The sequence below is a fragment of the Spermophilus citellus genome (assembly GCF_964194105.1).
Source record: "Spermophilus citellus genome assembly, chromosome: X".
In the NCBI taxonomy this organism is placed as follows: Eukaryota; Metazoa; Chordata; class Mammalia; order Rodentia; family Sciuridae; genus Spermophilus; species Spermophilus citellus.
This window is the reverse complement of record NC_138190.1, coordinates 70,195,755-70,221,354: the sequence shown is the minus strand read 5'-3', so window position 1 is coordinate 70,221,354 and position 25,600 is coordinate 70,195,755. Positions and strand designations below refer to the sequence as shown.

At 34.7% G+C, this 25,600-nt stretch overlaps 1 protein-coding gene across 1 annotated transcript in view; it reads right to left on the bottom strand.

The window, feature by feature from the left end:
* The window catches only part of TEX11 (testis expressed 11), a gene marked incomplete at both ends in the record, with an annotated part of 301,635 nt that overhangs the window by 69,648 nt on the left and 206,387 nt on the right, over positions 1–25,600 (bottom strand). Inside the window, 7 exons of the mRNA XM_081278131.1 lie at positions 3,379–3,495; positions 5,116–5,186; positions 7,098–7,184; positions 8,768–8,808; positions 14,254–14,310; positions 15,243–15,328; positions 22,251–22,375. Coding sequence (XP_081134257.1) covers positions 3,379–3,495; positions 5,116–5,186; positions 7,098–7,184; positions 8,768–8,808; positions 14,254–14,310; positions 15,243–15,328; positions 22,251–22,375 — 584 coding nt within the window. The remainder of the gene's footprint in view (positions 1–3,378; positions 3,496–5,115; positions 5,187–7,097; positions 7,185–8,767; positions 8,809–14,253; positions 14,311–15,242; positions 15,329–22,250; positions 22,376–25,600) is intronic.

Here is a 25,600-nt window from a genome sequence, read left to right as displayed (position 1 = left end):
TTTCTCACTTTCCCTTTACTTAGGAGGGTAGACACAATGTAGATAGGACTATGCAGTCTTTGTGTATTCCTTCATCATCATCTTATTTATAAATACCCTGATTTATGGGGGTATAAAGAAAAGGGTACAGCCAACAGCATGGTGGCACATGCCTGTAGTCCAAACTAGTCTACAGGCTGAGGCAGGAGAATCACAAGCTCAAGGTCAACCTGGGTAATTTAGAGAGAGAGAGAGAGAGAGAGAGAGAGAGAGAGAGAGAGAGAGAGAGAGAGAGAGAGAAAAGAAAAGGAAAGGAAAGGAAGAACAGGGTGTAGTTGTACATAACAGAATTCAACAAATATTCTTTATAGAGAGAAAGCACCACAGTCTAATTCATAGGGACCACACTTAGATGATGAAAGGCAGAAGTATATCTTGAATTATGTGAATAGAAATGCTTTCAAAAGCACAGACTATAGAAGGATTACTAGGTTACAGAGTTCCTGGGAAACACAGAAGTGTGTGAGAAAAAATAAAAAATAAATAACAGTTGTTAGAAACAAACAAAATAATTAAGGACTGTACTTAAGAGTTTGTGAAATTTCCTTCACACCAAGTTGATATCTATTTGCTAAGATACACTGTTGTTTAACAAACTCAGGACTACCAACAGAAAAAGAATAACTTTTCAAAAGTTAAAACCATATAAGGAGAACATGTTATTACTGTTTTTTTTTTAGTAAAGCAAAAGGGCCTATTGAGAATAAAATTACTTTTTTTTGGTACTAGGGATTGAACCCAGGGGTGCTTAACTACTGAGCCACATACCCAGCCTTTTTTAGTTTTTATTTTGTGACAGGGTCTCACTAAGTTTCTTAGGGCCTTGTTAAGTTGCAGAGGCTGGCTTTGAACTTGTGATCCTCCTGCCTCAGCCTCCCGAGCCACTAGGATTATAAGTGTGCATCACCACCAGCAGAATTAAAATACTTTTTTAACCTTTACCTGGTAAGAAGCAGAATTGGGTTTTATTTTTCTTATTTTGTTCTGAGGAAGGTAGATTCTTTTCTCATCTTCTTTTAAAATGTAAAGGTTTCTTAAAAGGGACCCCAGTAGTTCTTAAGAATGAGGCCTCTAAATTGGTCCTCAGTGAGAAAAATGAAGCAGGAGGCATCACAATACCAGACCCTAAGTTATACTGCAGAGTTATATAACAGCATGGTATTGGCACCAAAACAGACGTGTAAATCAATGATACAGAATAGAGGACACAGAGAAAAACCCACATACATACAGTTATCTCATACTAGATAAAGGTACAAAAAATATATATATTGGAGAAAAGATAGCTTCTTTAACAAATGGTGCTGGAAAAACTGAAAATCTGTATGTAGCATAATGATATTAAACCCTTATCTCTCACCCTGCACAAAACTCAACTCAAATTGGATCAAGGACCTAGGCATTAGACCAAAGACCCTGTGCCTACCAGAAGAAAAAGTAGACCCACTCTCCATCATGTCGGCTTAAGAATCGAATTCTCTAACAAGACTCCTAAAGTGCAAGTAAAATAAAAAACCAATAAATGGGATGGTGTCAAACTAAAACAAAAAAGCAAACAAACAAACAAAAAAACTTCTTCAAAGCAAAGGAAACAATCAAGAACGTGAAGAGAGAGCCCACAGAATGGGAGAAAATTTCTGCCACCTGTATCTCAGATAGAGCATTAATATCTGGGATATATAAAGAACTCAAAAAACTTAACACCAAACAAATAACCCAATCAAAATGGGCAAAGGAACTGAACAGATACTTCACAGAAGAAGAAATATGATTGGTCAACAAATGTATGAAAAAATGCTCAACATCTCTAGTAATTAGAGAAATGCAAATTAAAACTACACTGAGATTCCATTTCACTCCAGTCAGAATGGCAACAGTCTAGAGTACAAGTAACAATAAATGTTGGCAAGGATGTGGGGAAAAAGGTACACTCATACATTGCTGGTGTGACTGCAAATTGGTGCAACCACTATGGAAAGCAGTATGGAGGTTCCTCAGAAAACTTGGAATGGAACCACCATTTGACCCAGCTATCCCTCTCCTCAGCATACACACAAAGGACTTAAAATCAGCAAACTAATCTATGATGCAGCTCAATTCACAATAGTTAAGCTATGGAATGAATAACATGGAAGAAGATATTAGGAAGAGGAAGAAGTTAAAAAGCAAGAAGGATTTTATACCAGTTGGAGAGAAGAGAAGATGACAAGTATGGGAAATTAGGAAGTTTTCTTTGTCCAGGTAAGAGAAACCAAGCAGAGAGAGGATCTATATCATAAAAATCATACACAAAATGCTGGTGGTCTGACTTGGAGAAAATTTTCTCAGCTTGAAAAAAAAAAAAAAAGCTGAAGGCCAACCAATAATCTGGTGTAAGGGAGACAGCAATGTTGGTAGTTCCTAAAAGAGGTAAAGTTTAAAAAGCTTAGAGTAGAATTCAGGCAAAGGTAAGAATTCCTGTCTTCTTGTTAAAATTGAGTTAATGATGAGATATTAAAGGACACAGGACAAAGAAAACAAATGCAATTGAGGGAAGAAAAATAGCTTAAATAAATAATTTCAGATGGCTGTCAAAGCTGTGGAAAGAGCTGAATTCTTCCATAGAAATGTGTGGAAAGAAGGTGGGCAAAGCGGTACATACTTATAATCCCAGCAACTTGGGAAACTGAGGCAGGAGCATAGCAAGTTTGAAGCCAACATGGGCAACATGGTGAGACACTGTCTCAAAAAAATAAAAAAAAGGCTGGAGATGTAGCTCAGTGATAGAACACCCCTGTGTTCAATTCCCAGTACTGGGTGTGGGGGTGGAGGGAGAGGCAAGGGAGAAAAGCAAAAGAAAAAAGAAAGAAAATGTGCAAACAGGAACAAATGTGGGAGAAAAACTTCTATGGGCCATATGTAAATACAGGGAGAAAATGAAAATAAAGAATATTTAAGGGGGCTGGAGTTGTGGCTCAGTGGTAGAGCACTTGCCTAATATGTGTGAGGCACTGGCTTTGATTCTCAACACCACATACAAATAAATTAATAAAATAAAGGTCCACCAACAACTAAAAAATTTTTTTTTAAAAAAAGAATATTTAAAATCAGACTAGGAAAGAGTGACCCATGGGAAGAGTACTTTAAAAGAAGAGATAGTCTACCTTCTTAAACAGAAGAGGTTAAGCCAAATGTGATCTTTGCTTAGTAAGGAATTAGCTATTATAAACTTTGAAATCAAAGTGCTGTTGGAATGGAGGAAATGATTCTCTATAGAGAATAAAAAATAAGTGTATCAGGGAAGGCAAACATACCAAATAGCACACTTAACTTTTGTCTTTTTTGAAGGTTGCACATTACCTGTTCAAAAGTTGTTGCAGCTTTTCTTCCTTGCTCTAGATCAACTGCAGCTGCCATAAGTAAACATGTTTTCTGTGCAATCAGAATTACTTGATCAGAAGGACAAAACTGGGACAGCTGATAAGAAATAACCAAAACATCAATGAATAGTGAGAATTCTGTCAGGTGAACACAAACAATCAGAATGAAAATCAGCAACATCCTCTCTGAATGAAGAAATTCAGCTGAAAAAGCACATGTCACCATAAAAATTATATAGACTATAACACTGATTTACAGTTTTAATTTTATATTACTTTCCATTGTTTTTTGCACCTTACTAGATAAAAAGCTTCATTTCTTCAGTTTTCTTATCTTTTCCAGTGACAAGTACTGTCATTTGCCCCTGTATTTCGATCTAGTGATTTACTTCTTGGTTTATACTGTAATTTCTAGGTGATTTTTTCTCCTTGCAAATAGATTTCCCCTTTGTATTTAATAGAGCTGAAATTAGTACATATATTGTCATGGCTAAAAGACACAATGTCAAATCTTGACAGGCATTAAACATAACCTCATCATTAAATCTTGCCCTCTAGTTTTAGGGGAAAAAAAAGTCTCCCAGCTTTGTACAACAATAAGACTCTAAGCCACTTGGATTCTTACATGCCAGTCCTACAGTGCTATCACAAATGTCAAAACTAAAGCTGGTTTATTCGGCCTAATTTAATGGCAACTCTACCTAAACTTGCAAAGACTATTAATCTCCCCAAACATTTAGTGATGCAACCATTAGCATCACTGAATTAAAAGAATTTCAAGACAACCAATTTCTTTAGGTCTCAGGCTACTGTTATGTTTTTAAAAAGCAGGGGAGGACTTGTGCTAGATTATCTCTGGTTCTTTTCAGCTCTAAAATTCTAAACATTTAATTAATTTTGACCTATCTGTGTATGAGGGATACTCTCTAACCCTTCCATCCAATACTTAATCCTATTTGTAACATTTAAACTCTAACTTGGAGACTCAGGACTATTTTCAAACACTTATAATTGATTAACAAACTCATAAACCTTTACACACAGAACCTGCTCTAGGAAAAGTTATATAGAAAGTCCAGACTTCTTAATCTCCTTTTTCTGCCTAGGCTGTACCCAGATACATACTTTACATTCCTATAGACTTATTACCATAACCCTTTCTGTGTTGGTAAATCACAATGCTTGGAGTATTTCCCTCCAAAAGATAATATTGTTTTAATACAGGACTCTTGGAGACTGAAATCTCTTCAAAGGAAAAAGAATAATTCTGTAATGGTAGAACTTTAGGTTCCATGATGGGTGTTTATCATATTCTGGTACAGGGATAACTGTCCCACATTCTTACATTCTACAATGAAGGGAACAGATTCTCCTTGGGCCATTTTTGCTTAGACATGTACTAAATGTTCCAAGATGAAAAGGCAATTCTACTCTATACTTAGCTCTTCTTTTTTTTGCACCCGGGACTGAACTCAGGGATGCTTAACCACTACGCTACATTGCCAGCCCTTTTTATACTTTATTTAGTGACAGGGTCTACTGAGTTGATTAGGGCCTTGTTAAGTTGGTGAGGCTGGTTTATGAACTCATGATCCTCCTGCCTCAGCCTCCCAAGCTGCTGGGATTACAGGCATGAGCCACCATGCCCAGCTTATACTTAATTCTTAGTGTCAGATCCTTCTTGTTCATATTTAGATTCTTTTTAGAACCTACTTACCTCATAAGAAAGCATGAAAAACTCTCTCATTGTTACTGGGTCTTTGTCAGATTGCACAGCCAAGTTCCAAGCTGAATGTTAACATGAAATAATATAAATATAAAAATATACGTTTTAGTATTCTGCGATCTACATCTTTAATATTAGTATATTACTAAGGGGTTTCACAGGGATTAAGAAATTAACTTTAGGGGCTGGGGATGTGGCTCAAGCGGTAGCGCGCTCGCCTGGCATGCGTGCGGCCCGGGTTCGATCCTCAGCACCACATACAAACAAAGATGTTGTGTCCGCCGATAACTAAAAAATAAATAAATAAATAAATAAATAAATAAAAATTAACTTTAGGTTTATAGAGAAAAAAAAATTTGGATGTAAATTTAGAGACTCCTATTACTTTTTTTCTTTCATTCTAGGCCAATGACCAATGAAGGTACTGTTGAATTTTTTTAAAAATTGGGGACATACAAAAGAATTCTTAGTTGACACAAATCCATCTAAAATATGAGAGTCACCAAGGAGATCACCAACTGGAATTGGTAAAAAGGAAGTTAAATTTCAGCAAAGAGCTGGATGTGGTGGCATGCACCTGTAGTCCTAGCACAGGGAGGGCTACGACAGGAAGATCCTTTGAGCCCAGCAGCTCAAGAGAAGCCTAGGCAACACAGTGAGATCTTGTTTCAAAAAATCATCAACAGAATAAAGTAGAAGTAATGGTTAAAGGAAGACTACAGGAGAGATTCACAAATCCCAAACAGCCACGAAAGCCTCAATTAGACAATATTCAGCATGATCTTCACCTTGGAAAATAAAAATTTAGTAAAAGAAGTAGGAAAACACTTTTTCAAACTTTAAAAAGATCAAAGTCATTAAAACTTTGTATAGTTTAAATGTTGTTTGTTTTTATTCCATTATTTGCATAAATTTCTTAGAAGCAGGTTGCTGATTTAGTCTTTCTCCTTAATTAGAGCCCCAGTAAATCCCACAAGACAGAAAAAGGTTCATGTAAAACCAGTCCACTTTGTGACAAAGAGATATTATGCAGTAACTGCCACCACAGGTTTTAAATAATTTGTATTAAATAAAACCTTCATAGAGCAAATAACACAACTCACAATTGTCCAGCATGAAGAATTTTCACAAAGTGAACATACCTATGTAACTTGTACTCATATCAAGAAAGATCATGAACATATCAGAAACTCACAAACTCCTTTCCCTTTCAAGCCCAACCTCCCTTCAAAGGTCACCACAATCTTGACTTCTGACATCACGAATTAGTTTTGAGCTGGGTGTGGTGGCATACACCTGTAATCCCAGCCACTGGGGAGGCTGAGTCAGGAGGATCTTAAATTTGATGCCAGCTTTGGCAGCATAGCAAGACCCTGTCTCAAAATAAAAAGGGGGGATGAGTGTAGTTCTGTGGTAGTACCACAAAATAAATAAATAGAATAAATAAATAAATAGAATTTTGCCTATATTTTTCTTTTTGCCTATAAATAAACTGAATCATGCAATATTCGCTCTTTGATGTTTGGATCCTTTGGTTCAATGTTATTTTTGTGAAATTCATCTGTATTGTTGCATGGAGTTTATTTTTGGTAACTGTATTTATTTTAAAAATGAGGCATTCTAGACCAAATTTAAGAGCATAGTTTTAGGGACTGGAAATTATAATTCATCTTTTTATTCTTATACCCTATCTATAGAAAAAAGGGAAATAAACTGTTATTGAGTATCCTACAATGTGTCTGGTACATACACTGTTTCATACAAAACCATTAATGACCACATGACATATATATATATATATATATATATATATATATATATATATATATATATATATGTTTACATTTTATCAATAATGAAACTGAGATTAAGCAAGTTATACTCATAGCTACAAATGACAGAGCCAGAATTTGAATTCACATCTAATTCTACCACCCCACAATGTTTCCCATAGTCATAGAATTTTCTTTTACCTATTTTTCGAAACCAATGAGCTTCATTAGCTCTGGAATCCAATGTTGAAGATTCTCCATCAAAAGCCTGGGCTAGTGTCAGGAGTGCTGCAATAAACAGGAAAATGTAACACTGAGGTCTTTTACCTTTTTCTCTAGCAAAGCAGTTAATCCTCCTTTAAAAACAGTCACACATGAGTTTGGATTTAGAAAGTTCTTTTTTGTATATGAGTGTGTGGGTGCATATCAAAAGTAATTAAAATGACAAAAAGCATTACCAAGCTCCAAGAAGCTGTTAACTAAAATTTGGGGGAACAAACACGTCTTTGGAGAGATTTATAATTTTAATTAGTGCAATCATTCACCACCTGAGGTAAAAATATTTACATGTAGAGAAATAAAGAATAGGAATAATAATTAAAAATACTGATATGGTACTTAGTATATGCAGGCCCTGGGTCATAATATTAGTTTTCTTCATTTTCTATGGAAATGGGTCTAAGAATAAAAAGATGAATTATAACTTAAGATTCACAAAATTATGCTCCTTAGCTTGGGCTAGAATGCCTAATTTCTCTTTAATCCCCAGAAGCAAACAATAACACCCCCCCACACAATAAAAAAAAAGAAAAACAAAAACCTGAAATGGAGATTGAGAATTGGAAGAATATTGAAAGGCTGGCATAATATATACTTAGCTCCCACAGCAAGCACAGTATAGAACCTGAACATACCATTGTCACCAGAAAGCACTTTTAACTTACCCATGCTCTTCTGAGAAATAAGAAAGCCAATCAGGAAAACCTTCCTCTTTTGAAAAGGTTTGGCTTCTGAACCATTATGCAATGTTTACCATCCTGTTGACATGTATTTAAGGTATAAAACTGAACTACTGCAATATTAGGAATATTATTTCTAAGATATGGACTTTTTCATGTGTCTTTGTACATTAAAAAAGAAATACATGGGCAGGAGACCTAAGAAAACCTGTTAAGCAAAAGGAAAACCAGCTCAGAAAGCAGAGTTGGTAAAATGAAGTATGATGTTGCTAGGAGATTAGCTTGAATGAAGTGATCAGGGAGGAATCAAGAGTAAAAGACATGGGGCTGGGGTTGTGGCTTAGTGGTAGAGCGCTCGCCTCACATGTGCAAGGCCCTGGGTTCGATCCTCAGCACCACATAAAAATAAATAAATAAAAGTTATTGTGTTCAACTACCAAAAAAAAAAAATTAAAAAAAAGAGTAGAAGACATGACCCAGACTTGGGTAGATAGACAGTTTGAAAATAGGAGAGTAAATAATCTGAATTTGAGTCAAAGGGCACTGAAAGCCAGCAGAGTTCCTAGAATCCTTAAATGTCTTGATCCTTTGTTTATCTGTTTAATTCATAGGTTAGGATTAAAGTGGCCATTAAGAGAAAGGAAGGAAGAAGGAAGTGAGGGGAAATGTCTTTACAAGAAATTAGAATAAACACAAAGCTGAAATCACATTTGCAAATGAATGGTAGGGATGCCAAACTTTTCTCTGCTTGTAGATGAAGAAACCAAAATAGGCTCTTGTGGTGAACATTACTAAAGAGCAGGAGGCTTAACTCAAATACTAGGTTGAAGTCAGTGTGCTCAATGTGCTTAGAGAATTCAATAGAGGATAGAGGTAAGATGAAAGGCTGAAAATAACCCAGGAGATATTTACCTGTATTCAAGCAAGCCAAAAGTCTACCCATTTCCTTCTTTCTAAAAAATAAAGAAAAAAAGAGTTTTCAATTGTTCTTAACCTTTACTATAGAAAAGAACTAGAAACAGACACTATTTGTACCAGATAACTGGGCTAAAAAATACAAGTGTGCAGTTTGTTGTTCAAGGCTCTGGTCTATGATTTTGACACTCTTTTCCCCACTATAAGATGAGGTTAATTGGGGCTGGGGTCGTGGCTCAGTGGTAGAGCACTTGTCTAGCATGTGTGAGGCACTGGGTTTGATTCTCAGCACTGCATATAAATAAATGAATAAAATAAAGGTCCGTCAACATCTAAAAATAATTTTAAAAAATATGAGGTTATTCATCCTGAGTGCCCTCATACTTTTTCTCTCTTCTGTACTTACTCTCAGCAAAGGATTTCAATGTCTGAGAAGGGTTTTATGTTATAATATTGCAGGGTCATATAATTTAGGAGCAAATAATGATCTTTGTGTTTTATAAGCTTTTTTAAAAATAATAACTTTATTTATTTATATTTTTATGTGGTGCTGAGGATCAAACCCAGTGCCTCACATGTGCTAGGTAAGCGCTCTACCACTGAGCTACAACTCCCAGACCTAAGCTTTTTTTAAAAAAATATTTTTTTAGTTGTAGTTGGACACAATATCTTTATTTTATTTATTTATTTATTTATTTTAATGTGGTGCTGAGGATTGAACCCAGCGCCTCGTATGTGCTAGGCGAGTGCTCTACCGCTGAGCTCCAGCCCCAGCCTCCAGACCTAAGCTTTTTTATAGGAGAAATTAGAACCTTTGTTTTAAATAAAATTGTATAGAAGTCTAATATGTAAGAAAAGATAAGGCTGTGGGTATAGCTCAGTGGTTAAGCACTTGCCTAACATTCATCAGGCTCCAAGTTCAATCTCCAGCACTGAATAATAAATAAATACAAGAAAAGTAGAGCTGTTTTGGTTGAACCAGGGTTGAATGAAAACCCAGTACTCCACCTTCCTGGAAGTCCTTGTGGCAGTACCACACACAATTTTCAGGGCTCTAAAGATTACCATTAAAAAACACTTATCTACTACAGACCCTTCATTTTACAGATGAGGAAACAGACCAGGTGATGGGAATGATTTGTCCAAAGTGATGCGATTTGTGACAAAGTCAAGTTTACTACCTAGATCTCTTGATCCTCTGGCAAACTTCTCTAAAAGGTATATGATTTTTTTTACAGAGGACTTATGGTTTCCAGTTCTGTATGTGAGGAGATTGGAAGTTGCTGCTCTTTCTTAAAACAAGCGAAATAGACTTTTTCTAACAAAAGCTGAACAAACAACAACTATTCATGAATCCATAAGATCAGTGAGAAAAAGGGTGAACCACTGCCATAAAGATTAGAAAGAGAGAGACAAGTTAATACAGGGAGTCACAGCTTATTGGAGCAGAGACTCAAGAATGAAAACCACTGTGGGAAGCAAGTGCTGCAATAATAAAACCTGAACCATAATTGACAAATGACTGGAGGCTTAGTCTGGACAAGTCTCAGAATTAAAAACTCCAGGGAGACTCAGTCATAAGGGGTCCACAGTTTTGTAAATTTTACCTCTAGTAGCTAAGCCAGGTTCTCAAAGTAGACGTTGGAGAAAAATCCCTTAAAGCTTTTGACAGGAGGAAAAAAGGGAATCATTTTGAAATGTTCCAAAGCATTTGTTCTTCTTAAGACCTACTCAAGAGAAACCACTTAACCAGAACCTTACCTTATGGGGTATTATTAGAGCCTAACTGAGTTCAGGAAAGTGAAACAGTCATACCCAGTCCTGTTCCACTAAAGGAGAAAAACCTGGGGAAGTTCTTGTGATGGATGTTCACAGTCCTATGGCACAGGCCACTAAAAGACTGAGGCCTAGTCATAGGACCACAGAACCCCCACCCCCCACACAAACACATTTTACCACCAAAGTATTAAAGCCTATGTACAGCAGTTCCTTTTGCTTGTTACATCATGTCTGGCTATCAAGAAAAAATAAACATCATAATAAATGGCAAAAAACATGATTTGAAGAGACAGAGCAAGCATAAGAACCAGACATGGCAGGGATGTAGGGATTATCAGATGGGGAATTTAGAACAACTATGATTAATACTGTTAAGGGCTCTAATGGATAAAATAGACAGCATGAAAGAACAGATGGGGCAATATAAGCAGAGTGAAGGAAATCCTAAAATAGAAACAAAAATAAATATTGGAGTTGCAAAACATTGTAACAGAAATGAGGAATGCCTGCAATAGGCTTGTTAGTAGACTGGACACATATAAAGAAAGAATTTCTGAGCTTAAGGATATACCAACAGAAATCTACAATACTGAAAAATAAAGAAAACAATGACTGAAAAATAATAGAACAGAGTATCCAAGGACTGTGGGACAACTACAAAATACATAATATATGTATAATGGGAATGTCAGAAGAAGACGACGAAGGAAATCAAAACAGAAAACCTATTTGAAATAACAATGGCTAAGAATTTCCCCCAAATTAATTTTCACACCAAACCACAGATCCAGGAAGTTCAGAGAACACCAAGCAGGATAAATGCCAAAAAAATGACACCTAGGCACAGGGTCTCACTAAGTTGCTGAAGGCCTCACTAGTTTGCTGTGGCTGGCCTTAAACTTGTGCTCCTCCTGCCTTGGCTTCCTGAATCACTCTGATTATAGGTTGTACCGATGTGATTCTGCAATCTGTATATGGGGTAAAAATGGAAGTTCATAATCCACTTGAATCAAATGTATGAAATATGATATGTTAAGAGCTTTGTAATGTTTTGAACAACTAATAATAAAAAAAGGATATGAAAAAAAGAATGATTATAGGTTGTACCACTATGCCTGGCTAAAAAGTCTTAACATTTAAAAAATTAAATAAAATGAAAATTTAACAGAATAAAAGCCCATTTAGCTAAAAAAACAGAATATGGAAGTATTGGCAAAATTATCTAAAGAAGTTTACAGAATATATGGTATAGCATACCTGATAAGACCATTCTTATCAGGAAGGGGTTTAATATTACTCAATAAACATTGTGCTTCAGGAAAAGTAGCAGCTTTCTCACTGATAAATCTTAAAAGTCTTACAAGTTTATATAGAGCAACTTCTCAAATAAATTTTATTAATTTGAATTTCAGCTGAGCTAAAGTTGACTTCTTTGCTATTTAATTCAGGGACTAAATATAAAATAATCTAGGAAGGGTCCATTAAAGCAAATAAATAATACAAATAAGAATAAAGACATGGACATGGAAAGGTATGTGTATTTATAAGACAAACATCTTTTAAGTAGTTTAGCACATAAATTGTTAGTACTTAGGTAGATGTTGCTAATTTAAACTTACAAGAATTTTAGAAGAGAAAATAACTTTTTAAATTATCCAGTTCAGCTTTTTAAATTTTGCAGATAAAGAAAATGTAGCTTAGAGAAGTTAAAGAAGTTGCCATTGCTTCAGGTAAACAGAAGTCACTAAAAGAACTGAAACTAAAATTCAATTCTCCTAACTTTCTCATTGAATTAGGTGCTTTGAAAAAAAAATTTACAGGCTAGTGTAATTGTTGTTATATCAAATGCTAACTTCTACCTGAAACTGCTAGAAGATATTCTCTATTACTACCTCTACTTGAAAATAATAAATTTTTAAATGTTCTATTTTTAAATATTTTATTATTTATATATTTAAATATTCTATTATTTATAATTAATTCAAACAAGATCCCTTCCCTTACCCTTTACCTAAATAATACCAATGATTGAGGTTTGACTGCATGTCACAATTGCATGGAATGAGATTAAGGTGTTCTTAGGAATTGACTTTCAGTCAATTTAAATATTGAGTGGCAATTATGTGTCAGATGGTTCTTAGGTTCCAGAGATGCAAGGACAAATACAAATAGTTTTATCCTTCAAGGAGCTCTTACAATCTAATAGTTTCAAAGTGTGATCGCCGTCTTTTAAAGTTTCCTTCTTTCAAAACAACCACCACAAAAATCCCAACAATTTTATTGCTGAAAAATTCAAAGATGTTCAAATGTGCAAAGACAAGTAGAATAAATTTCCATGTACCGATCACTTAGCTTTACTAATTACTAACACACCATCCATCTTATCTCATTGTTATCACCATCTATTTTTCTTCCTATGTAATTTTAAAGCAAATTTTAGACATCACATAATTTCATCTATATATATTTCAAGGATGCATCTCTAAGAGATAAGGGATTTTTTAAAAAAATATATACATGCATAATCATTACATGCCTAAAAGTTAATAATTTCTTAATACCAAACATTTGGTCATTATGAAAATTTCCAAATGCCTCACCTTCATTTTTTTCTCTTTTCTCCATTTTTAGTGGTGCATTATAATTGTAAATAATGATGGGATTTGTTGTTACATATTTGTACATGCACACAATATAACAATATAATTTGGCTAATATCACTCCAAGCACTTCCCCCCTCTCCTACCTCCTAGTCTTTTTCCTCTATCATCTTTGTTTTTAAGATGTAATACCTTTCTAATTGATTCATACAGCCTGTGAAGAAATGGCAAAACTTATCATATGTGCTTGGGTAAAATCTGTAATATGATAAAACAAGTTATACATCCAAAGCCATCTCAGTTATATTTCCCAAAAATTAATTCAAAAAATATACTGACACCAGTTGCAAATATAAAAAAAAATATGGTAGAGACTCATTATTACAAAGCTCTTGTCTGAGCAAATAATTCAGAGACGGGTGATAATTTATCTGGAAGTGATACCTAATTCAAATCATGAATAGAATTTTCTTTCAAATCATCAGGAGATAATGAACTTTAGGCACAAAAAAACTGGTGCCCAAATTCTTCCATGAATTGTTAAGTTTGGTGTCTTATACCATAGAAATTGTGAGTAGAAACATATTTGAATGCTTGTTGGCTGACCTGACAGAGAATCAGAATCAACAAGCTATTCAGGTTATTTGTTCTGCAGGAAAGTAAAAGAAATGTCTATATTTGAGTCTCCTATTAAGAAAAGGGGAAACATGCAATATCATAATCAGATCATATATAACATTACTAAAGGTTTATTAAGTGCCTGGCACTGTTTTACATGTTAACTTATACCCTGGCTTCTCTTCAGATTACATAAATCTTTTGCCTTTTAAATGTGTTAATTCACTATTGAGTAACCACAGCAGCCCTGTGAGGTATATTCTATTTTATTTCCATTTTATAGATGGAGAAACTGAAGCCAAGAAAAGTTAAGAAATTTTCCCAAGGTCCACATTTAATAAATAGCAGAGCCAGGATATGAAACCAGGAAGACTAGCCCTGTATTAATCTTATCTACTACATTACATATCACTCAATGTAAGTTTTGTATTTAAAATTATTATAATATTTCTAATGGAATCTATCATTTCTATTGAAATAACTTACTTATTTTCAGAATCTGGAGTTTGATTAACTTGTGGAAGAACAAGACGAAACAGACATCTGCATAAAAAGTAATAGAGAAAGGGATTCTTAGGAAACATGTTAAAGAATATATACCAAGTCATTAACCCTGATTACCCCAGGAGGCAGAATTGAGAAGACAGAGAGTAAGGGGGAAATTAAGCTTATTGTATTTAAAGATCTTTGATTTGTTTTAATGGTTGCAATGAAAATATAATAATTTTGTAATTTTGAAAGTGGAATTTAATAAGATAATTTTAAAATAAAAAATTTTGCTTATCAGAAGTTACTAAATGGTTCCAAGGTTTGTATCACTGTTCAACAACATCTGCTAGAACAGCAGGTATGGTGTACATGGCTTTATATTTTTCATCTTATAAAGGAACCTAAAACTGATCTTCAGGTTCTACATAAAAAATGTTCACTATTCTTTTAAGGGAACTGGAAGCACAATGACAAACTGACAAAACAGTTGTTTGTTTCAAACCTGAAAATGCTCTAAACAATACCACTGTCCTGAATGATTTTAGATATTTACTGAGGGCATGCAAGTATCTCAACTCCCCTTTTATTTCTGTGACTACTTTTCCCTTTGGAAGTGTGGCCTGAAGTTGGCCAACAGAAAAACCATTCTAGGATCCTTCTGGTTTCCCATTTTTCACACTGGCATTTTCTCAGTCACATTAGTAGTTATCTTGTCCCAACCCGATCTTTTTTTCCCCTCACTATTGTGTGTAAAAACTCCCTTTTGACAAACCATTTTCCTTCCTAGAAAAAGAGAAGAAGGAAGATCAAGTTCAGTTGTATTTGTTTTTTTTTTTTCTTTTTTTTTTTTTTTTTTTACTTTGAGTACCTGGGTTAATAGATATAAGAGTTGGCACTGAGTTCATCAGCACTACTTTGTCAGATTATAGATCAAGGGCAAAAGGAGCAAAAGAAATCTTTTCCCCTCCATAGAATGGATTACTTACTTCAAAGCTGTAAGAACTTGTTGTGGGTCTTCTGAATGTTGAGCTAAATATTCCAGGGCTTTTCCTGCTGGAATGGCTTGTCCATTCTAAAAAGAACAGACATAATTTGTTAAATTATAAATCAAAGCAACAGAGAAAAACTGAAAGCATTTCCTCTAAGAAGAGGAACAAGGATGTTTACTCTCACCTCTTCTACTCAATATAGCTCTTGAAAAACTCTAGCCAGAGAAATCAGGTAAGAGAAAAAAATAAAAGAGATACAAATAGGAAAATAAGAGCTCAAATGATCTCTGTTTGTTGATGACATGATCCGATATTTAGAAGATCTCAAAAACTCTACCAGATGACTTCCGGAATTGATAAACAAATTAATCAATATATAAGATATAAGGATAACAGATCAACATACACAAATTAATAGCTTTTCTATACTATGCTGAATGTTTTCTTTGATATAAAGGAGGCTGATTCACAGTGGGATAGGGAGAGGGAGCATGGAAGGAAGAAACGAATTCTAGTTAGGGCAGAGGGGTGGCAGGGGATGGGAAGGGGCATGGAGTTAGAAATGATGGTGGAATGTGATGGACATTATTATCCAAAGTGCATGTATGAAGACATGAATTGGTGTTAATATACTATGTATACAACCAGAGATTTGAAAAATTGTGCTCTGTATGTGTAATAAGAATTGTAATGCATTCCACTGTCATATATAAATAAAAAATTAATTAATTAATTTAAATTTTTTTTAAAAAAATTAGGAAAACCATGCCATTCACAATAACACACCAAAAAAAGCCACTTTGGAATAAATCTAACCAAGGAGGAAAAAGACCTCTACAATGAAAACTGTAGAACAATGAGGAAAGAAACTGAAGATTTTAGAAGATGGAAAAAACCTCCCATGCTCTTGGATAGGCAAAATTAGTATTGTCAAAGTGGTTATGCTACCAAGAGTGTTATACCAATGACATTCTTCTCAGAACTAGAAAAAAAAAAACAGTTCTAAAATTCATTTGAAGGAATAAGAGACCCAGAATAGCCAAAGCAATTCTAAACAAAGAAAGCAATGCCAGAGATATCACAATACCTAATTTAAAATTATATTACAGAGCTTTAGTAACAAAAATTGCCTGGTAGTGGCTCCAAAGCAGACATGAAGGCCAATGGAACAGAATAAAAGACACAGAGACAAATCCATATAGAGTCATCTGATACTCAACAAAGGTGCCAAAAAATATATATTGGAGAAAAGAGCCTTTTTAACCAATGGTGCTGGGAAAACTGGATATCCATATGTAGAAGAATGAAACTATATTCCTATCTTTCACCCTGCACAAAAGTCAACTCAAAGTGAAATCAAAGACCTAAGAATTAGAGCAGTAAATCTACAACTTCTAGAAGAAAATGTAGGCACAACACTTCACCATATTGGCACAGGCACGGACTTCCTTAACAAGTCTTCTAAAGAGCAAGAAATATAACTAAGAATCAATAAGTGGGACAGCATCAAATTAAATGCTTCTGCCAGCAAAGTAAATAATTAAGAGCAGGAAGAGGAAGCCTATAGAATGGGAAAAGATCTTTGCCACCTGCTCCTCAGACAGAGGATTAATCCAGAATATATAAAGAACTCAAAAGACTTAACACCAAAAATAAGTAAGTAAATAAATAAATAACTCAATTAATAAATGGGTAAAAGAAATAAACAGATACTTCTCAAAAGAAGAAATACAAATGGCCAACAGATATGTGAAAAAAATTTCAACATCTCTAGCAATCAGGGAAATGTAAGTCAAAACTACATTGAGATTTCATCTCATTCTAAACAGAATGGCAATTATCAAAAATACAAACAATAACAAATACTGGCAAGCATATGGGGGAAAGATATACTCATACAGCGTTGATGGAACCACAAATTAGTAAAACTGCTCTGGAAAGCAGGGTGGAGACCCCTCAAAAAATGAGGAATGGAACCACCATATGACCCAGCTATCCCACTCCATGGTATATAGCCAAAAGATCTAAAATCAGCCCAAAAATCTAAAATCAGATCTAAGATCACTAATATTTATAGTAGCACCGTTCACAATAGCCAAGTTATGGAATTAGCCCAGATGTTCATTAACAGATAAATGGATTAAGAAAATATGGGATATATATGCAATAGAGTTTTAACCTCAGCCATAAATAAGAATGAAATTAAGGCATTTACTGGTAAATGAATGGAAGAGGAGGACATCATGTTAAGTGAAATAAGCCAGACCCAGAAAGTCAAGGGTCAAATGTTTTCTCTCATATTCAGAAGTCAAACCAAGATAAGGGAAAAAAGTTGGTGTGTGTGTGGGGGGGTTCCCATGAAAATAAAAGAGAGATCAATGGAGTAGAGGATGGGGACTGAGAGAGAGAGGAAGGAGGGACAGGAAAAAGGAAGAATGGTGGGTATGAAACTGACCCAACTATCCTGTGTACATATACGAATATACCATAGTGAATTTCACCTTTGTGTATTATCTATAATACACTAATTGATTAAAAAAACTCTAAATGAATAGAAGAAAGAGTGGTAGAATAGAAGAAAGGAAACGGGTGAGGAAGGAGGGAAAAAAATGGGAAGTACTAGGAACTGAATTGGAGCAAATTAATTCATGCTTGTATAAGTAGGTAAAAATGAACCCCAATATTTTGTATGAATATAATGCACTAATACATTTTTAAAAATACAATCAAGTTATCTGCATTATTGCCCATTAAGGGCAAGGGAAAACACATCTGAACCTGTTCATTTTGTGTTCTCAAAAGAGCTACGGCAAGAAAGTCAAATGAAAATACAACTCACTGACAAAAACAATGGTTTCATATTAGCCCCAGAAAATCACAACTGTCTATCCACAAACACAGCCTTGCTAATACTACTTTGAATCCACTTAAACTACTCTTCGTGCTGTTTATCTCTTTTTATTAGGAGTAACCCAGACTGTCAGAGCACCTTCATTTTCAGCATGCTAATCCCTGAAAGGCTGTATATATTCTCTCTTCTTTTTCTCATCTCCCCCCAACACCCCACACCTTCTAATATGCTCTCAGAAATTTAGTCTATTACCAGCAAAATCTCTTATAAAAGCAAACTCTTTTCTGAAAGTCCCCTCCACATTATTGGTATAATAGAAATCTAGGTTTCTACCAAAGAAGCTGCTTCTACTGGAACCCTATCAAATGGTGCCTGATTTTGCTCTCATTGTCCTTCTACCCCTAGGCCTGGAGATGGAGTAGGTATCCTTCTCACTTTTTGTTATTATTTTGAAATATTTTTTTTTTCTTTCCTAAAACCCTGACTTTGAATTTCTTGTCACCAGACTATAGTACCCACTATCCCTCATTGTTACTGTGGTCCATCAGCTCCTAAGCTATTTCTTCTCATTTCTTGATGGCTTAACTATTGCAGAGTTATTTTCTACACAAACTACTCCTGTCTTATTTTTTGGCAACTTCAATACATGGACAGGCAATCCTCCTAATATCCTTAGTCTCTTAGCTCCCTCCATTCCACTCTGTCAATTACCTCAGTCATTCACTCCTACAGCCATTCCCTAGACCCTGTCATTACTAATAATTGCAGCCCTTTCATACTCTTAGGGCTGGGACTAGGGTGAGTCAGGTGAGGCAAGTGAGGCACCTAGGGTACAAAGTATAAGGAGGCACTCACTTTCGGTATGATACAAGTACCAAGCCCAGACTTGCTCACCCTGAGAGTGCCCTCTTAAGTTTCATGCCCTAAGTACCTCACTCCCTCGCCCTAGTCTTTCACTCCAGCTTTCAGCATCAGGTATATTCCACTTTCTAATCATTGTCTCTTAACATTTCCAACTCACTTATTTTATTATGCTGACTCCTCAATCCTTACTTGCAGTAAGACCTCCAACTCATTGATGTTACCAACTTTTACCATCCCTCATCCTCTTAAAGTCTTCCTCCATACCAAGTTTAAATTCCATACAACTGAATTATAACCACTCCCTTCATCCTAGATTTTCTTGCTCTTCTTTTCATTCACTGTATTTATCTGGCAAAACCCTCAGTCCAATATTCTACTGATTTTGTCTGGAGGGGTACTAGAGATTGAACCCAGGGGTGCTCTACCATTGAGCTACATCTCTAGTTCTTCATATATTTGGAGACAGGGACTCACTAAGTTACCCGGGCTAGCCTCATACTTGTGATCCTCCTGCCTTAGCCTCCTGAGTCTAGGATTAGCATGTGCTACCACATCCAGCTATACTGACTTTTGTGCTTGCATCCATTCAGCAGAATGTGGCCTAGAAAAAAATAATGCATATACTTGTATTACTTTAAAATGCCTTTTGTGGTGGTTGGGGTTGTAGTTCAGTGGTAGAGTGCCTCCCAGTTCAATTCTCAGTTCCACGCACACACAAAAGAGCCTTAATGCTACTGGCAAGTATATCACGCTTCCCTAGTCATTCACTTTCCTGCTTTCCTAGATGATTAGCTTATACCTTATCATCTTTTCTTGAACCACAAACACTCCTAAGGTCATCACTTGAGACTAGGAGAGGAGAAAAGGAATCAGCAAAGAAGAATGAAAGAGTGACTCATGAGGTAGGAGAAAAACAAGGATAATGGTAATCATGGAAGCCAACTATGTTTCAAAGAGGAAAGAATGATCAACTGTGCTGGCCACTGCAGATTGGTAAAATACAATAAGGACTAATATTTAACCATCACGATTTATAATACAGAAGTCATTGATGACTTGACAAAAGCACTCTTAGTAGATAAAAGTACTTTTTTCAGTGACAAAAGCCTGACTGAACAAGGCTTAGGAGATCATTGGAAGAACAAGCGTAGGTTACATCTCAGGGAAGTTTTTTAACAAAGAGAAGAAAAGAAATTGGACAGTAGTTGATAAGAGAAGGAAGGCCAAGAGAATCTTTTGGCTTTTGTTTGTTTGAGATGGGATAATTTTATATGTTATATGCTGATGGGAATGAACCAATAAGAAAACAAAAAGTTGACAATGTAAGAGAGAAAAAAGGCAAGAAGCGATGGAAACAAGTGTTTAAGTTGAAAGGTTAGCTATAGGAAGGAACATGGATAGTTCATCCATGATGGCAGTGGAGAAGGCAGAATATCTGGTGTGTGAGCAGAGATGGTGGTAGGAATCTGTGCAAGTTCTCTTCTTGGCTGCCTGAGTTTTCAGAACCTAGAATACCCACATTATCTCTTGTGTGAAGAGAGGTGAATTTTGTAAAGAGAATGATTGATAGAAGAGAAAGTAATGTTTTACCTGCTTAGAATCATACTTCTACTACCCTTACCTAGATTCTTATCACCTTAAGACTGGATTATTACCATGGTCTCCTATCCTGCCCATCTCTAATTTCCTTCTACTCAGTTGCCTAGGCATAAGCAAAATTATTTTCTCAAAGCACTACCTTTACATAAATTACCATCAACCATCTTATTGTTTAGAAAATAAAAGCATTATACAATCTGCCCAAATCTATTTCTTGTCCTTTACTCTAAGCTTCTCTATATCATTATCATAATGATATAAGCCACTATTCTATTAGGCACAAGATCTGGAATGCTAGAGAAATCAGCTGTTATTCTAACCAAGGATAGTGTATCTAAAGCCAATTACATTCCTTTTTCCATGTCTTGTTTACACCATTACACCCTTAAAAAACCTTTTTCTTACATGAGGCTGAAGGTATGGCTCAGTGGTAAAGCACTTGCCTAGTCTGCATGAGGACTTAGGTTTGATCTCAGCACTGCAAAAGAAAAATGTTGTAAACCTAAATGCTACCCTTTTCAAAGTCTAACCTAAGGTTTCCCTTCACTGTAGAAACATTCCAGTTTTCAGTGCTCTCTTTCTACTCTGAACTCCAGTAATTTTTAACCTGTATAGTAGTTAGTTGGTCTTTATCCTACATATGGATAGTTCTTACATTGATCTTACATTGCTAATGGATAGCTTGTACAAATTGACTTGAGAATTCCTTGGTGACCATAATTCTAGCACATAGACCAATATCTTGTCCAAAGTAGTTGTTAAATAGGGTTTGGATGAGATGTGTTTTGATATTAATGAGTAGGGTAACTGAACTCCTGAGAAAGAAAAAAATTGGCAAATGCAGACATAGGATGTGTTTGTTCAGGATGGGGAAAAGGAGGAAATGAGAGAAATTCTGTAGTGTGAAACCCAAAGGCAACTACATTTTTAAAGGAAGGTTTATACATTTACAATAGATATAAAAAGCAGAACAGAGCTAGTAGAAGAATTATGGAATAGTAGCTCTGAGCAGAAAGATAGTTTTCATAAAGAAAGAATCAGAAACTAAAGTAGTTTAAATAAATAAGAAGATCAAGCTTCACAGTTTACATACCAATTTTCAGCCAACTTATCAATTTTCATAACAGTCCTAGAGAAGGGTATTATTTTTATTGTGCAAATAATAAATGAAAACTCAAAGAAATTAGGCACTTATTAAGCCACAGAGCCAATACTCAAACTCAATCTAAGAGTACCAGAGCTGCTAGGATTCTTTTCCTAAAGAATTATGCAAGTAAAAAACAGGGTTGCAAGTATTTATTATATCTAGAGTAATTTTTTATGGTTATAAACTAAAAGCATTCACAAAAATTTAAAGCATTTTGTTCAATCTGATTAAAACGATATTTCCAATTAAGATACCTATTTACTTGCATAATATAGCATTTTAAACCTGGGATTTCTTCTAGAAATTAGTGTTTTGCTATGCTTACTTTTTTCTGTTATTTAAGCAGAAATCTATTATTTCATTATGTTTCGTTTATCTTAGCCTGCGTTACAAAGAAAGAGAAATAAAGCAATTCCAAGCTTGGTTTAGAAAATGTGAGGCAAAACAAACAGTAGAGACTCTGTAACTAACTGATGAATTCTATTAAATGTCTTTCAAAAAGGGAAAGAGGTAGAAGTCTAGGAGACAGAAACATATGAATTACCTCTAGAGCAAACTGGGCAGCTAAATTTAGGAGCATAGTATGTGAACCTCTATCTTCAAGTAGATCATTATCTTCTGGCTTTTCAGCTGTTAATAAACTCTCTAAAGTAGTGATTGCCTGAAGAGCTGAAAAACAAGGAAACAATAAAATTGAGATATTCTTATCAAAGTTAATACTCATGTAGAGTTAATTGTATCACAACAAATTTGGAACTTATTTTAGAGCATTAATATCTTTAGAATATTAATTAAGATTCACAAAATCATATGAGTTGGTTAACTGTCAAGGAAGATTTGAATATCATAAAAAATGCTCAACTGAACAATTGTGCTTCTGTGAATTTATCCTATGAATGTATTTGTAAGAGTAAACATACACATCCAGGGGTTGGGGTTGTGGCTCAGTGGTAGAGTGCTCACCTAGCATGCACAAGGCACTGGGTTTGATCCTCAGCACCACATAAGTGTAGAAATAAAGATATTGTGTCCACCTAAAACTACAAAATAAATATAAAAAAAAAACATACACGTCCAAGGATTCTCATCAAGTATTGCTTGTAAGAGTAAAATATGGGGCTAGGGTATAGTGGTGCATTGTTTCTCGGGGTTCAATAACCACTATTCAAAAAAACTAGAGTAAAATATGGACCTAAATTTCATTAATAATGGAGAGCCTAAATACATTTCAGTATATACATAAAATGAAATATACAGAAAAAAAGTTAAAATTTGAATGGATGTATTATATTTTATTATGTCTTAAAAGTAAACCAATGCAAGTTAAATATGTGCACTATAGACCTTAAGTAACAAGTGGAAAAACAAAGAACCAGGAATGGTGGTGCACATCAGTAATCCCAGTGACTTGGAAGGCTGAGACAGGAGGATCACAAGTTTGAGGCCAGCCTCAGCAATTTAGTGATGCCCTGGGCCACTTAGTGAGACCCTGTCTCAAAATAAAAAATTAAAATGGCTTGGGGATGTTTCTTAGTGATATAGTGCCCCTGGGTTCAATCCCTAGTACCAAAAAAACACAATCAAGTATCATAGCTAATAGACCAAAAAGGAGATAAATGTAATTACTGTACAGCCAGAGGAACAAGAAGTTGTGTTCCATTTGTGTACAATATGTCAAAATGAATTCTACTGTTAAATAAATAAATATTCATAAAAATTTCACTAATCCAAAAGAAGTCAGAAAAAAGGAAAATGTCAAATAACAACAGATAAAACAAATAGGAGAGAACTGGATGCTAAATTTTAATCTAATCATATTGACAATCGTGTTACATATAAATGATTTTGTAACCCAATTGAAAGATGGAGATGGTCAGATCAGATTAAAATAAAACTCTTAAATATATGCTACCTACAAGAAACATAAAGACAACATTTGCTGAAAGGAAAGCACAGGCAGCAGTGCAGTGGTGCACACTTGTAATCCCAGTGACTTGGGCAGCTGGGGAAGGAGGACCACAAGTTTGAGGTCAGCCTCATTAATTTTAGCAAGACCCTATCTAAAAATAAAAAGTTGTAATTATACTGGGTTCAATCCCTAGTACCAATAAGAAAACAAACAAGATGGGATAATTCATGCTATAGTAAAGACAATCAAAAGAAAGTTGGAGTATCTAATATCAGAAAAAGTAGATATCCAAGAAAGAAATAACCAGTGAAAGAAGGTTATTTCAAGATGATAAAAGAAACCATTCATGATGAGCACCTAAAGTTAAATATTTATGTAACAAATAACAAAATATCAGAATATAAGAAGAAAAATCTATGGAACTGCAAGGAGAAATTAACAAATCCACATTTATAATCAAAGATTTCAATACCTTCTCTCAATAATTGGTAGAACAAGTAAACAGAAAATCAGCAATCAAGTTGACATGGCTGACATTTTTATAATACTTAACCAAACACCAACCAGTGCCAATTTTTTCCAGTGCCAGTTTTTTTATAATACTTAACCAAACACCAACCAGTGCCAATTTTTTTCCGGTGCCAATTTTTTCCAACTTGCCAAGAAAGACAATATGCTGGGCCACAGAACAAGTCACAATATATTTCAAAGAATTTAAGTCATATAAGGTTTGATCTTTTACTATAATGGAATTAAATTGAAAATCAATAGCACTCAAGAAAATCTGAAAATATTTGGAAAATAAATATTTCTAAATAATCCCATGTGATTTAAAAAGGAATCAAAAGTTAATATGGAAAATATTTTACCTGAATTAAAATAAAAACACATAAAACTTGCAGATTGTCATTAAAATGGTAATTAGAAGATGATTTATTATCATTATAAACATGATTGTTTATGTAAAAAATCTAATGGAATTCACAAGAAAGCTATTGGAACTAACTAACGAGTCTATAAAAGTTGTAAGATATGAGGCTGGGGTTGTGGCTCAGTGGTAGAGCACTTGCCTGGTATGTGTGAGGCACTGGGTTTGATCCTCAGTACCACATAAAAAATAAATAAAGATATCGTGCCCATCTACAACTAAAAAAATATTTTTTTTAAAAAAGTTGTAAGATACAAGGTCAATACAAAAAACATTTGCATGTCTATATATTAACAGTAAGTAGTCAGAAATTGAAGTTTTTAAAAAAGTCATTTAAAATAGTATAAAACATGGTATACTTAGGTATAAATCTGACAAAAAGATACTCAAGAGTGTACACTTAAAAGCAGAAAAAATTATTTCAAGAAATTAAGAAAGACCTAAATAAATGGAGGCAATTGTTTAAACAATTCAATAACTAAGTGCAAACAAATGAATTTCAATCCATACCTGGAATCAAATACTTGTTCATGAGTTGAAAGACTCAATAATGTTAAGATGTTGAGCTGGAAGTATGGCTTAGTGGTAGAGCATTTGGCTAGCACTCATGAAACCCTGGGTTTGATTCTCAGCATTGCAATAATAATAATAAGTCTGATCTATAATTCAACATAATCCCAATAAAAATTCACTTGTGCCGGGTGAGGTGGTACAGACCCATAATCCAGTGACTAGGGAGGCTGAGGCAGGAAGATGATAAGTTTGAGGCCAGCCTCAGCAACTTAGTGAAGCCCTAAGCAACTTAGACCTTGTCACAAAATAAAAAATAAAAAGGGCTGCGGATGTTGCTCAGTGATTAAGCACCCCTGGGTTCTATCCCCAGTACCAAAAAATTCACTTGTGTAAAAATTGGAAAACTTATATGGATATACAAAAGACTTGAAACAGTCAAAACAATTTGAGAGAGAACAAAGTTGGAGGACTAATACTCCATAATTCTATATTTATTACGTAGCTACAATAACTAAGACAGAGTAGGAATGATGTAAAGTCATTT